General features: G+C 39.5%; 1 protein-coding gene across 1 annotated transcript in view; it reads right to left on the bottom strand.

Annotated features, from left to right (window-relative positions):
- Positions 1-16276, bottom strand: part of CLIC4 (chloride intracellular channel 4) — a 33936-nt gene that overhangs the window by 10845 nt on the left and 6815 nt on the right. Inside the window, exon 2 of the mRNA XM_075774037.1 lies at positions 2896-3005. Coding sequence (XP_075630152.1) covers positions 2896-3005 — 110 coding nt within the window. The remainder of the gene's footprint in view (positions 1-2895; positions 3006-16276) is intronic.

Below are 16276 nucleotides of genomic sequence, written 5' to 3'. Positions count from 1 at the left end.
ATATCAGCGTTAAGGTATAAACATTTCATGGCTTTGCCACAAACCAGAATAGCAATTAGCACTCAAGTAATTTCTTGGAGATCAGACAAAAGCTAGCCCGCAAATGTAATATGCTCTACAGTGATTTAGAAATTATGCAAGTACTGCAATGAGTGTCTGAAGAGTAACATGAGGGGGAAAAAAAAAAAGCCAGCAATAAAAAACCCCATCTCCAGTTCCTAAGCAGTATGTTACACTGCTGAAGTTGCATTCACCTCTGGGCAGTCTTTAATATTTACTAATCTCTTTATTTAATCTTTGCCTGTCAACATAATTGCAAAAACCACACAATCAAGATGTTTAAAATAGGATTTCAAAACTTAACTGAATGCAAGCTGGCCTTGAATGTTGTTACAAGCCCAACAAATGGTTTATGTACTGCAACTCCGCTCTAGTCACCAGAACAAGTCAAATCTCTGAGCACTGAAATGCTGCTTCTGAAAAGGGAAAGAATAAAGCCTCTGTCTGACTAAACAGAAGCAAGAAAGGCATGATTTCTTTGAAAGGGCGGTATGTCCCACTTCGTTTGCCTATGTGCATATTTTTGTGTCTTAAGAGTAGAACTGAGAACTGCAAAATGTTCTTTCATTAGCACAGTATGATATCCAATGCAATTATGGAGGGGAAAAATACATGACATGAGTCAGTCAAATCAGACTCAGTTTTTCCTGTGTCCCAAGTTCCTTACTGGTGAACTTTTGTACCCAACGGTGACCTTTTAAGCCTCACAAACAGAGCTTGCCTTACTGCTGTTGTGCAGAAATTACACTGAGGCAGAAGCATCAGCTGCAAGAACCCCCCCCCTTTTCTTTTTTTGCTAGCAAAATAAATTCAGATGCTTAAAGCCATTACTACCTAACTCTTCAGCAAGTTTGTGTCTTTAACAGCAACAAAAAGAAGAGAGGGTAACTGGCTTGAATAACACACTTGTAAAAGCAGTTTCTTGTGACAGTATTAGAAGTATCGAGGCAACACCTAGCACCTATTACCACTCCAGTAATGCTTACAGGGGAAAAACCACCATCTGGTATAAAACTTTTCCATTTGAGCACTTTGCTGAATTTGACATTCTGTAAGTTACACTACTCTACAACTAGGTATTAGACAATCCAGAATGTTACATTTGTGTTTATGAAGCTTTAAAGTCTAAAAGGAATTAAGTTTGTATCAACATCTATTAAAATCTGAATTAGCTTCAGTGGTTCTTCTTTTCCTTTACCAGACAATACGTTCAGTGTGCAATAAAAAAGTAGAGTCCATTTGACCTACTCCCGTGCAGCTTTTTAATTTTGCACTTATTTTGTGTTTTCCCCTCCCCAAGATAAAAAAACTGAAAGAAAGCTTTCCTTGTGTAAGAAAGGACAATTTTAAACATCTGCAACCAATTTATATTCTAAAAGTTAGTCTTACATTCAATTAATTCAAAGTTGCCAAAGGAACACAAATAAAGCCAATTCATCAGGCATCTTTGGCATTTTAATGATATCTCTCAGCCTGGTTCAGTAGTAAAAACGCATCCAACTATAAAATCTCTCTTTAACCTTCTTCTCATCTCCCCCCCACCCCAGTAACTGCAATAGGTTAAATAACACCATCATTAAAAGTAAAGGAAGTCTGAAACTACAAACGCTACACAAGCACAAGCTCTTCTCCTGAGGCTTCCACAAACCACATGCAGTGCTAAATGGCAGACATGATATATTTGGTTTATGTGTGCTGGCAGCAACAATTATATTTGCAGTAAAATCCCACACTGGCCAGAGAAAAATCTTTGAGCTGCTACGAATGTACACCCAGTTGACAAAAGCTGCTTTTCCCCCCCTCTCTGTTCAAGTAGTCTGCCTCAGCCTTACTACACATGGAAATATTTAACACTAGTTGCCAGCACTGAAACAAGTCACCACCTTCTTAAAAAAAAAAAAAAAAAAAACCAAGAAGAGCTTAAGTCTAGCAGGGTGATTTCTTTCTCACCCATTTTACACTTGATTTGTGGGAGAACACTGTATATTTCTATTGGCTTTATTTCTGAAAATAAGGTTTGCAAGCACTGGCAGTGGCTCCTCTCTCCTGAGAGTTCAGTGACTAACATTACATTAGTGTTGTGAAAACATTACTTCACACCAAACACAAATACAAGGCCTCTGCTGAATTTAGCATTACCACTTCTAAAGTACACCCAACCTTAGCAAATTAAGACTCCTGGGTTCACATCTCACCCGCTAAGGTATTCATTTCATAGATGGAGATGTTGCAATTTAGGTGACATGCAGCATCATGACATACTTGGCTAACACTATAAAAAGGCAGAATATTTTACATTTTATTCCTACCCATTTCACTTCTATTTCACTCGTATTTACCTCATGGACAGCTATTTTCACATTGTTTTAATTCTTTATTGCATAATAAGCAATATTATCTTGAAATCTTTAAAAAGAAGAGTAGGTTGCACATTATTTGTGACAGTTATCCAATAATCATTGGAGATTTGGTCAAAGATTGGTTGATATAAAATACCCACCTAGCAGTCTTCACTTGCGGGGTCTCAATGTAAAGTTAGTAAGATTCAGTATTCAGTTATAAGAAACTTCATATCAACTATTAGCTTTAAAGGAGAAGAGCATTTAACAAATTCAAGAGAATTTATCAGACAAATTGGTTTTGGTTACAGATACTTATAAATAACCATCAACGAATGCACCAGTTACATCAAGGTTGTCTTTTAATATTCATGAGGACAGATTTTATTTTTAATTTCAAAAAATAAGCCACGCAAGATTTAGAAGCCCCCCAAAACCATTTGTTACATCAAGCGTACTGTGCTCTTGCTTGTCAGATAAACCACGTACTTCTTACCTCTTCAGATCAACTGTTGTGACGCTAAACACCACTCCCTTCAGCCAAAGAATCATGAACAGCCTCTGAGAAAAAGGACAGTTTCCTATGCTTTCACCATCACTGCCAGCCTGCAGAACAGAACAGATCATTAATTAGAAGGTAGGACTGTGCCATCTACAGATGGTCACAATTACTGAAAGGACTCGGTAACAATTCATGGATTTCATTGCCTGTGCAGTCTTCACATCACTAACTCCTCCAAAGACCTAACAAGCTCACAGTCAAACCTAGTGTCATCTTGCAGGAACACTCCTTTGCTCTCAAAGTCCAGATATCCTGAAGGTGTGTCCATATAATGCACAAAAATGAGCATCCTCAGAATGTTTAGATTTGCTTCATATACTGGGAAGGTATGCATGGACTTCTGCACCACTTTGGTTGTGGGTTTTTGTTGTTCGATTGTTGGTTTTTTTAAAAATACTTGCACCTTTCAATGATTTTTGTTGCTACAGAGATAATGAGGATTTTATTACAGTGAAATTTGCACATTTATGAAGTCAACTAACCTATTTACTTGTCATGTCCTCTAACAGCTGCTCACAAAACGTATCGAAACAAGATTTCGGACAACAAACTAAGTTATCTTTCACACTGAAGATGATCCAACTGCTCTTAACAGTCAAGCAAAGGGTAGCTAATCATATTCGTCTGAGCAGCCACACCTTTTGATGGCAGTTTTCCAATGTCAATATTGTTCTCTGTTCTTTATTATTTTTTCTTTCTTCTACAAGGCATAGCTAATTAATTGTAGTCATCTTCCAGTTTATTGCTTGTATCTCACTGTGTAGTGCTATAGCAAGCCAAACGCAACCAGGAACTATGAATCTTTATTGTATTGCAGGTGTTGTAAGGAAAGGCATAAGTACATAGAGACTTCACTGACAATAAAGTAATATTCCAAAGCCACTTTTTATAGGCAATTTATCAATAAGTCTTTGTCCTACCACAACAAAGGTCTATTACATAGCAACAGTAAGTCACTCCAGGGCACCCAGTGATGGCATGCATCGCATGATTGCTCTGACAATGAAGTATGTATTGCTGAGTTGGAAAATTTTAGTTTTTAGTGGGCTAGAATTAGGCGCACAAAACCTTGACTCTTGTTATAAAATTCAATCCTCTGAAAGGAAAACTGGTTCAGTAGTTAAAACAGCCACGTATGTCAGATTATCTTGACACGTACTTTACATTAGACAAGTTTCAAAGGATTTTGCTTATTATGAGTACTTCCAAGAATAATTTAATCAGTACAATTCTCAAAACCTGGCTAATGCTTTCATCGTTACTATTACCTGTTCCCTACGCCATTTTATAACATACTGTAGGACATGCTGGCTGTACCCCTCAGAAAAATGACAGAAAACAATTATGGTCACTAAGCACAGGGTACTTAGACACAGAGCTACACAAGTGGAAGGGTTGAACGCAAGGCCTGAGCGTTGACTGGTGCAGATCCAGCTTTTTAAAAAAGGGAAAAGAAGAAAAACCAACAAAAAGTGTCATCACAAGAGAACTATGCTTTAGGACCAGAACTAACTAGAGAAAGGTTTAGACACTCAGGCAAAGCAACTGCTTTATCTTCTATTCTCTGCCAGTTCCCAGCCATGCACTGGCCACATTGGGGAGAATGAAGAAAGACTTTGCAAGTTAAGAAGAGTAACAGTAAGATTTTCAAAGGTCAGGAAAATAGAAAGTTTTTCAGTGAAACTGTCTTAAATTCAGAAAGCTACTTTATTTTTTTTAAAAAACCAACTCATGGTGCCTTTGCAGATAAGGCTAAGACTCTTTTAATAGTTGTTGATAAATACCAGGGCAGGAGGATTCATAAACTGATTTATGTTGCCTCAAGCTTATGGTCTCATTTCTACAAGTATCCCTCCTGTCAAAGCTGACTATCCTTCTGAATCCTTTGTTGTGCAGAATATATAGAGCCATTTTTCTTCAAACCTTTATTATAAATGAAGATTTGAAAGAAAAAAGAAGTTAGTCTTTCTGCCATAAATTACAAATAGCCTCCTTTATCTTTGGAAAGTAAAACTTACAGCAGATTAATGATACTAGATTGTCTTAAAAGCTGGCATGTGACTTCTCAGTGTTCAGGAAACTAAATTGTAAAAGCATCTAAAAAATTATAAAACAGAGTCAGTTTGGTTACTCTGGGCATTCTGCTTTATGCTACCTCAATCCACAATTTCCTATCATGCATGTAACTGCTGTAAGGGTTCTAGCTACTCTACAGATTAATGTGTCCCTCCCTCACAAGATGCTTACATAAAGAAAGACTTCACTCTGCAGACTATTTCCAATACCTGTATGCTTTTATGCATGTTAATATTTAACCGCAATGCCCATCCCTCCAGATAGCACTGTATATTTCAGAATTTTTCACTATAGCTACATACTGTGTTTACACTGGAACAGACATTTCCTGCAAGTAAATTATGCCAATGTAGATTTATACTCATCTACCTTTTTGTTCTGCAGTGTGCAAGATCTTACCTTCCTTTGAAAAATGGTATGGAAAAAGACAACACTTCATCCCATCTAAGGAAAATATAAGTTTTTACACCATGGGATCACAGGATATCCTGAGTTGGAAGGGACCCATGAGGATCATGAGTCCAACTCCTGGCTCCACACAGGACCAGCCGAATCAGAGCATATGCCTGAGAGCGTTGTCCAGACACTTCCTGAACTCAGTCAAGCTCGGTGCTGTGACCACTTCCCTGGGGAGCCTGTTCCAGTGCCCGACCACCCTCTCGGTGAAGAACCTTTTCCTGACATCCAACCTAAACCTCCCCCGTCGCAGCTTCATGCCGTTCCCTCGGGTTCTGTCACTGCTCACCAGAGGGAGGAGATCAGCGCCTGCCCCCTCGCTCCCCCTCGTGAGGGAGCTGTAGGCCGTGATGAGGCCTCCCCTCAGTCTCCTCTTCTCGAGGCTGAACAAACCAAGGGACTTCAGCCTCTCCTCATACGTCTTCCCCTCTAGACCCTTCCCCATCTTTGTTGCCCTCCTTTGGACACTCTCCAATAGTTTTATGTCCTTATTGTACTGTGGCACACAAAACTGCACGCAGTACTCGAGGTGAGGCTGCACCAGTGCAAATAGCTGTACCAGGAAGTTGTCATTGAGGTGTTTCAGGAAACTCCTGGACCTGCTGGTATCAGCTGTGTGGTGTTCCCAGTTGACGTCTGGAAAGTTGAAGTCCTGCATAAGGACAAGGGCAGTTGATTTAGAGGCATCTCTTAGCTCCTTAAAGAATAATTCATCAGTGGCGCCGTCCTGGCTGGGTGGTCTATAGTAGACTCCCACAATGACATCCCCCTTATTAGCTTGTCCCTTAATCGTTACCCAGAGGCTCTCAACCATGTCATCACCAACCCACAGCTCTCTACAGTCCAGCCCCTCTGTTACATAAAGTGCCACCCCCCACACCTCTCCTGCCCTGCCTGTCTCTTCTGAAGAGCCTGTAACCATCTGTCACAGCACACCAGTCACAGGACTCTTCCCACCAGGTTTCACTTGTGCCAATGACGTCATAGCACTGGGACTGAGCCAAGGCTTCTAGCTCTTCTTGCTTGTTCCTCATGCTATGTGCATTGGTATAGAAGCATTCCAGATGTGCATCCACGCACCCAGCACCTCGTGGAGCAGACTGAAGAATCTTACCAGCACACAACCCGTCTGATTGTGGCCTGCCTTCCCATAGCTCGTCACTGCCGATGTAGTTACACTTCAGCTGGGCTATTGGTCTAAACCTGTCTCTGACATGGTGCCCCTAGGCTCATCTCTAGCAAGCCTGGTTCCATCCCCTTCCCCCTTCAGATCTAGTTTAAAGCCCTCTCCAGGGCTAGAATCCTTTTCCCCCTTTGAGACAGGTGGACCCCATCTGTCGCCAGTAGGCCTGGTGCTGAATAGACCACCCTGGGATCAAAAAAACCGAAATTCCACTGGCGACACCCGCCTCTGAGCCATGTGTCGATCAGGTGAGTTTTCCTGCTCCTTGCAGTGTTTACTGCCCAGGCTAATTCACACTTTGAAGCAGAAACAATTCTTTGATTCAGACCTGATCTCGGTCTTCAAGTTTTATGGCAATTTCAACAATGCTACTTAAACCAAAGCACACAAGTTATGCTGCAGTAACAGCATTGGTGTGCGTGCCTCCATACAATTAAGCTTTACCTCACTCTCTCCAAAGGAAAGGCTACCATTTACTATAAAGTGAAAGGAGGAACGTGAGCATTTACCAAAGTGCAACACCCTAAGAGCATAAAGCCATACCTTGAGGCACCTCACAGGAACTGCTCACACTGCCGTTCTCAAGCAGCTCTCGATCTGCCACACTTGGCGCATCTTCAGCCTGTTTTGCTCACACGAGCTGCATTTACAGGAACCAGTGCATAGAATCATTCAGTGGCCTGGGTTGGAAGGGACCTCAAAGCCCATCTAGTTCCAACCCCTGCCATGGGCAGGGACACCCTCCACTAGCCCAGGTTGCCCAAAGCCCCATCCAACCTGGCCTTGAACACTGCCAGGGAGCCAGGGGCAGCCACAGCTTCTCTGGGCACCCTGTGCCAGGGCCTCAGCACCCTCACAGGGAAGAATTTCTTCCTAAGATCTAATGTCAATCTCTCCTCCTTCGGCTTAAGGCCATTCCCCCTGGTCCTGTCACTCCATGCCCTTGTAAACAGTCCCTCTCCAGCCGTCCTGTAGCCCCTTTAGGTACTGGAAGGTGCTCTAAAGTCCCCCCAGAGCTTCCTCTTCTCCAGTTTGAACAACCCCAACTCAGATTAGCTCTCCTCACTGTTCAGCTTTTATTTAGCACTTATGACCTCAAAACCAAAGACCAGAGCTGGTGCAATACGACATACATTGCCAGAGATCTCATCTGATATGGACTAAGGAAACCTTTGAATAGAAAAAATAAAGGCATGTAACCAAAGGAAGAATCACTGGGCTGCAACTGCCTGCCATGAACGTATAGACAATCCTCAGCACCAAATGAAGTCCAGAGGCTTAGCTTCAGTATCACAACATTGACAAATGTAATTAAGGCATCTCCTGAGCAGAATATTAAATTAAATAAGCACTAGTCAGCTCCCCTAATTTCAAACCAATATTTGAAAACGCATGAATAGTGTCCTAATGGACAATAGGTAAGCATCTAGAAGACAACTAGTTTTTACAAGTCACTTGGTTAATTTGAGTTGCAAAACATGACTTTAAAAAACTCACTGCAGAGGATTAAGAACTTTAAAGATTTATGATCCATCACCAGATGTAGAAAGTAAGAAGTTACTCACAAGCCAAGAACTAAAACACTCTTTGTGATAGAATCACATGAAAAAGCAAAATGGATCCCCTATGCACAAAATAGACTCCTTTCTGCAGACAGAACCAAATATGAAGATTTGTTATTACAAAATTTCAGGGCTTTTCCTGAACTTAGAAGTTAGTTATAACATCAACCAAGTCTTTGGCTGCCCAGGTTTTGCTACCTGTCAATGTGATAGGGAAAAGCAGTGACCCTCCCTCAGCAAAGCACAGGGAAAAAAATTAGTGTTAACGACCGAGAGATGTTAAACATATTTATATCAGACAGACTTTGGATTTTATCGGCTGCAACAACAATGCAGTTTGAAAGAAAGTTAGTGTATTGGATTAAATGCCATGCCTTCTTTCATATGATACAATTCCACCACAGAACTTTATTATTTCTGATGGAAGATTTAAAAATTGCAACTGAAATAAACCAAATTCAGCCAGCAGTTTTGTTTATTGTACTACAAATGAAACTTGGGTTCCTGTCTGGAATGCAAAGCAAAGTCACTTTTAAGCCATAGGACTGAATGAAAAATTGTTTAAAACTGAGGGCATAGCACAGAACTGTGGCTTTCATTAAGGTCCATTTTCCTAAGCCAAAACCAAAGCGACCAATGAGGACCAAAAAAAGGTCAAATGCCTTTATGCTGTAATGCCAACTTGTACCAAAACTCTTCTTCTCTCCCAACACAAGCCTAACATTCAGAATGAACAAACAACTTACCAAATAGCATCTGCTTTTGTTTAAGCAAGAGAGGCTTTTTTAGATTATCTGAATCAGAAAAAAGGATTATAGCCCACTAACATACAGTGTTTTGAACAAAACCTAACGCACTTTCAAAGCTGCAACTGAATAGCTAAACTGAGCACAGACTTTTATGTCTACATTCAAACGTTTGTCCCACTTCTGCTCCAAAAAGTCCCAAGTTATTCTGAGCACATACTGGAAAAGGAATGCAGTCAGAATGCCAAGAAACTTTTGGTTTCAGTGCTCTTGAGCCAAGGAATTCTGCTATGTAACCGTTTGCCTGAGAGGCCCGTTTTGTATCTTCTTGTATTTGATGCACTGAGCACTACAGCACAGATCTGTTACAACCAGTCATCAAGTACACCACCATGCTGGCAATACAATACGTTATCCTCCTTCAACCACAGAAGGATTTTTTTCAGAGGAAGATGAGTTTGGTAGATGTTTCTGTGCGAGTCAGTTCCAACTCTGATTTTTTCCACTATAACAGAGGTGTGCTGGCAGTAAATTGTAAACCTTTAAATATTGCAAGAATATTCTGAAATTCTACATGACCAGTCGTGCATGGGGTTAATCATACAACAATTGTTTCTTAAGCCCACTATTAGAAGCCAGAAACCTGTCATTGTCTTGTCTTTGAATTCAGGCCATAATATTCAGGATATTTTCAGTGTCTAACCCTCATCACCATCAGTGCAAAGAAAATATTTAGTGTTGACTTCTCTATACTAATGTCGCCCTGGATTATTTGTTAATTCAACAAGATTATACTCATTCTATACCAAGAAGGCTTTAAGCTTTTATTTCAAATTCTTTCCAAAATCAGTCTAAAAATCTTTATTACTGAATAATGCAAACCTTGCTACACAGTTAGGACTAAATTTCAGTTATCATTACGAAATCAAACTACCATTATCCACTGAAGGACACGTACTCAAAAAACATCATATGTTTACGTTTCACTGAATGCCAGGTTTTCACTTGTATGGATTAGGACCAGACAGAAAAAGTGCAACACCACACACAACAAAGAAAACGGTGTTTTTCACTTGTGAGTATTTTGCTTAAGGATTATACTGTTTAAGAACTAGCTCTGAAAAGTCCGACTTAAATTAACCACCAGGGAAAGTACCCTGCCCAACACAGTTTTTAACTTGAGCATGACCCATGGCCAACTCCTACCACGCTAGAGACCCCATCAAACAGTCTGAAAAGCTAACAGCTGCCATGCAGGATTTTTCACAGTAAGAAAAACTAAAGATACCCAGTTGCCTTGAGCAAAGCTGTGTCACCCTCCACAAACTGACTGTAATTAAAAAACTTCTGAAAAGGTGGCAAAATGGACCTTGTTAATTGTAAGATGTGACACAAAGAGCTGGACATACGTACCCCACAGCACTCACCCTACAGCATTACATGAAAACCAAACAGGGCTACTTTTTAAACAAACTTAAATAAGAATCTAAGTTCAAATAAGAATGAAAGAGTTACAAGGCAGTAAAACAAATCAGAATGCTGAGAAGTCAACCTGGTTTATCGTAGCCACAGTAAAACTACTGGCAACTCCCAATGCCAAATAGCTCAGCCCATCCAAGAGTGCCAACTACTTGGCAGAAAAAAAGAAAAAAAAAGGGAAAAAAGAAAAAACCCTCTACTTATCCCACTGTCTGGAAGATTTAGCTTAGCTAATCCAGCCAATGCGGAAGCCACCTCCTCCCTTTCTCTTCCCCTGAAGCAGTGATTTCATTCAAATGAACTGTTTTTCCCAAAAAATCCAGAGAGTATAAGTAATCATACATCTGTTTAAGCAGCCAAACAAGCTAAGGGAAGAAAAAAAATCCATTTTAATTGTGAAATGTTTGTCTTTACAGCTGCATAAAAATTAACTTGACTCCTAACACAAGAACCTGTATGTATGTACTTTACCAAAGTAGTGCTGATGTTTACTGGAAGACTAACAAAAAAAGAAAAAACAAAAAAAAACCCCAAGCAAAGCAGCACTTAAAAGGACACAAAGCCCTTATTATATAGTATAGATCTGAAAGACTCAAGAGTAAAACAGAATTCTAGAAATATTTGGTCCCAAAGGCCTGCAAAATTGTTTCAAACAGCATCCAGTAAAAAGGAGCACATGAGTTTCCCAAACTGGATCAAATGACTGCAGAAATAATAGTAAAGTCAAAGTGCCTCTGATGAGAAATGCAATACAGTTCAGTCTCTGCCTACGTAAATAAAACAAAAGAGCAGAACACTCAAAGAGCGTTTCCTAATTTATCCAAAACTATTAAGGAAATCTCTCCCAAATTTGACATACCAGAAGCAGGAAAAAATAAAGTTTGGATGAAGAGGGGAAAAATGCATTTTAGAAATATCTCACAGAATACCATTTGCCAAAGACAACTACTGGAGCTATTTGATTATACCACCAAGGAAGTCTCCACTCCCCTGAACAGGAAATCTGCAAAGTCTAGAAGATTAATGTTCCAAAAAATAGATTGGAGAAACAGAACAAAAAAAAAAAAATCAGAGGGTATGTTCAAATTTTGAACTCAGCAATCTTGAAATATATCTCAGTTCTAACAAAAAAAAAATCTGCTGGGAAAACTACATGAGAAAAACAGCATGATGCACACCGATCACCTCAAAACAGCAGGTAACAATCACTCTTGCATGTTTCATGAACAGTTAGCTGTTCATGAGTAAATTAGTAATAATCCTGAATGGATTACTGTTTTGAGAGGAAATGGTTTAAGGTAAACTAACAAAGTGATTCAAGTGAAAGACATGCAGCAACTCAAAACTCCCAAGATGAAAGAATACAGGAAGGAGTGGTTCAATGTTCCACACATGAATACTGAAAATGGTCTGGTAATATCAGTCTAAATCCTTGCAGCATCTGCTCAGACCTTTATCTTGCCAAGCTGAATAAACAGAATTCCATGCTGTTTACTGGGCAGTGTTTTCAGATAAGATGTAAAGAATTAAGTCCATGAAAGGACTATTGCAGTATTTGACGTAACACCAAAGGCCTCCTCCTTATGGTGCCACTACACCGATTGTTTTGTGTGCTGTTCAGCCAGCAAATGGATGAGCTTCAGGGATGTTATATGTAAGCATTGACTCTGAAAGCCAAACCATGTCTTAAAGGGTCCTAATGCCTCAAATATTAATGAAAAGTCTTTCAAAAGAAGAAAACAGGTGACAAAGTAGCAAGTTGCAAAGATCAGGACTGAAACGGTGTTGTCTACAATACACGATGTTCAATTCATTCTCGCCTTCTCACATTTGTTAGTTTGAGAAGGGAGTTGGTTTGTGTCTTTATGGGAGGAACAGGTCAGGAACAAGCTAGTCAAGCCCTGAACTCAGATGCTAGCTAAATCTGGTTCAACCAGATTTAATCCAAGGGATGACAAGACAAAAGGGACACTTCCGCTTGTTGGTTCACTTTTTATCTCACCTCTGTAGGACAGTGGATATAGCTAGTGCCCCGACTTACACCTGAGAGCTTTTGTTTCTGTGTGGTGTCCTCTCCTTAATAGATTTTTTAAAAAAAACCAAAACCAAACAACCACTGTTGCCAATTTAAAGATGCATGTCAACTTCTTAAAAAGAGAAAGGAACAAAGGCAAGTCTCAAGACACCTTCAGGCTCTTGCTGTCTTAAGTATCAAGGCACAGGTTCTGTGTATTCCAGCTCATACCACAGTACAGCTTTTTAACAAAGCTGTCTACTGTATTTTGAAACCTACCTTACTCATTTACTGCTAACATAAGTTTAAAAGTCACTAAAGATTCAGTCTAAGAACAAAATAAGCTTGTAACAACCATTAAGAAGATTTATTCACACTATTAAATGTCTCTGACAAGCTAACTCCTAGAATTATTTCACAGCGCTGAGCAGATTCTAAATAAAACATCCAACATCCTTCTCATCACCTCAAAGGTCAGCAGTTTGACGCCTTATATCGCTATTACTTCAAATTCACCTTTGTTCCTCATGTTGTCAGTAGATGAGCCTACAGCACTATGGGCAGTGCAAGAAGGGCACTATCACTGCATCATGCCTCTTCTACATAATCTTGATCTCTAGTGTCTTTATTAACTAACCTCCACTGTAAGTTTCCCCAACAACTTTCAACTGCTTTTGAACTCAGAAGGTAATTCCCCCCCCCCCCCCCCCCCCCATACAGGAAGTGACAAGATAAGCACAGATCTCATTATGTGCCACAAAAATAAGAAAATAACTTCCAGGAAATGAGCATACATTCATTTCCAAACTGAAGACAGCTGACCTCAGAAAGCACCAAATTAAGCTTACAACACCTATACCACAGTCTTCTCTTCATTCTTCATATGAACTACGCTAATCAATGTAACCCCTTTATTTGACCTTTATAAGGGAACTTTAAAAAGCTTGGTGACACTGTATCATGTTAGACTTAAACTCTCAAATCACAACCACCCCCACCACCCCCATTTTAGTTCTATAGAACAATTTAGGTAATCACTGCTAACTAAAATAACTAGTCCTTTAAGAAGAACATAAGAAAAACAGAAAACAAAAAGAATAAGGCCAGAGCCCATACCTGGAATTAACTGCAAATACAAAACGCTTATGATGATTAGTATATATTTTCTATATGGTGACTGACATCTAACTCACCTAAGGGAAAAAGCAACCTTGGTTACCACTGCCTCTTGACAAGCTATATCATCTTTGCTTAATTTATAATCAATCCATCTTCCACATCAGCTGAAATTCCTCTAAAGCCAAAAGGCTTAAAAAAAAAAAAGTAACTGAACTTCCTGCATTTACTTGAGACGTGACTATTAAACCAGGGAAAGGACTGTTTATCAACCCATTCAAGTAGCCTCTTAAGTCATTACCCTTCCGATAAGACACCACTGTGTTAGACATTTGACTGTAACATCAACTGGCCATTTTAGGATGATGCTATTTTTAGCCTTGTGATGTTATTCCTAACAAAATAATTAGCAGACTTGTCTTGTACACTTTCCTGCAACTCCTGTTCATTGATACCTAATTCTCAATGTAAAGCTTTTGGAAAAAGCCATGGGATCTTCATGATGCATTAAAGTAACTTCACAATTCAGTAGAAATTAATTAAGCACTTCTGGTTCTTTAGAGAAAATAAATTATCCCATGTTCACCCTTTGGGAGAATCAGATGAAGAGTCAGAATCGAAATCTGCATTAAATACTAACCTCTATTTTCTTCAGTGAAGAAACTAGTTTAATGCTATGAATACAAAACCTTGGGATTATTGTAGATAGCCACACACATGATCGCCTCCTAGCCTGACATAAGAAAATTGAAGTTATTCATTAATGGCAGAAGCCTGGCATCTCGTTTCTTCTGTCCCTCTTACTCCAGTCACAATACCCTTAAAGTGATTTAGTGGTAACAAACCTCCATCAGATAACAGGACCAAACTGACTAAAATTTGTAACAGCTTGACACATTCTTGCAACACTCTAGTAGGAAAGGAAGTAGGTAATTTACTGTACAATGCTAAGGGTTTCTTTTGTAGTGCTTAAAACTTGCCTTTGGGTACCTGGCATATAAACTTGGAATAGGCATTGTATATGACAATGTTTCTTTCCCCCCCCACTTATTAAATTTGTTAACATAGTACAATGTGTGCTTTGGCCACAGCCCAAGAAACCTATTTCCAGAACCTCCTCACCAAATAACGAAGCATCTATACAACTTCAGAACTGCAAACCTTGTCACTGGGGCTCAGAAGACCCAGTAAAATTTTTTTATCTTTGGCATTTAAAAAGTTCCTCAAATAAACCTTTGAAGATGCATCACTTCTGCAGGACAGAAAAACAAAGGACTCAGTTTATGGTATTTTATAACCTAATTTACAGGGCTAAAATGAGCAATGAGTTGGACAGATCAGCAGGCACGAACACTGAAGAGCTGCCCCAGCTTCACCCTGTGCGCTGCTCCTTCTCCACCCACAGCCAGATCATTCAAGTTGCCAGGCTGACGTAGACTGAGCCCTACCAGGAACAGGAAAGCCACTGCCAAACGCCCAAATGAGTTTCATGTCAAGATGCTAGCCAAAAGCAATCACCTGGGAGCTTCAAAATTCTCATAAAATAAGGAATACAGCTAAACCCACAACTGCCTCCAAATCCGAATGTAAACAGCAATATCCACAGAAGAACGTGCCAGTGAACAAAGAAATTGCTCAAATTCTCAAAACTCACTGAAAGAGCTGCAGTTTGGAACTCTGTACCCCTTGCTAACTGCATATTCAAAAGCTCTAGCAAGGAAAAACATTATCTTAGACTGAAAATGGCACTGGAATTTTTATTTTAGAGCACAAAGGTTTCGCAGGCTTGCTCTGTTGCTTCTGGTTCCAATACAAGCAACGTGCAACTTCGTCACTAAAAGGCACCTCTACGATTGTATTCCACATCCCTTGGGAGATGGTATCCAAGCTCTTCAGTTGCAGAGTAGAACTTCCTCCTTTGGGACATTTTGCCTTATCTCGTTAAGCTCCAGTACAGCATGTCTCACTAGGGCAGCTAATACATCATTTTGAAAGACTACAGAAGTATACTTACTCTTGCTTTGATTTTATTTTTAGACGAAACCATGTAAAAAACTATTTCCTTTCTTTAAGAAAAAGCAGCTCTCCAAAGTACAGACCATCAAACTCTAGCCAAAATAGTAATGCTTTAACAGAGCCAAAAAAACTCTGAAGCTGATCCAGTAGCACTGACTGATCTCATTAGTTCTTCTCATGAAAATATACAGATATGACTTCACTCCTGGATTACACTCCTATATTTAGTTTATACCTAATATGGATATTCAGTGTACAGAACTAAGTAATTTCCTTTCCTCGCGTAAAGCTCCTTGCCCTTTGTCTAGCCAACAATACAAGGAATAAGTTTGAACTCTCAGAGAACTTGCACACAAAGACATTTGTAATTAATAACAGTTTAGCTTATGTTTTTCACTTCAGCATAAACAAACAGAATTCAGAGCCCTAAAAATCAGATTGTACCGCAAATACATGTTTGACCCGAATTAAAAAAAAACACCTCAAAAAAAGTTTTAAAAAAACCCCAACCATTATCTTTTTTAGGGAAAAAAAAATATAAACAAAGGATTTAAAGCTCCTGAAGTCAAAACTCTGTTTAAACTCATATCAAGGCAACATAATGATTTTGGGTTTGAGTGTTTTCACTGTTAAAATGTTCACAAACTCTTAATACAACGAATGAGCA

The sequence above is a fragment of the Balearica regulorum genome, chromosome 22, assembly GCF_011004875.1.
Source record: "Balearica regulorum gibbericeps isolate bBalReg1 chromosome 22, bBalReg1.pri, whole genome shotgun sequence".
Taxonomy (NCBI): domain Eukaryota; kingdom Metazoa; phylum Chordata; class Aves; order Gruiformes; family Gruidae; genus Balearica; species Balearica regulorum.
Note: the sequence above shows the minus strand (reverse complement) of the source record. Positions and strands in the feature narration are given on the sequence as shown.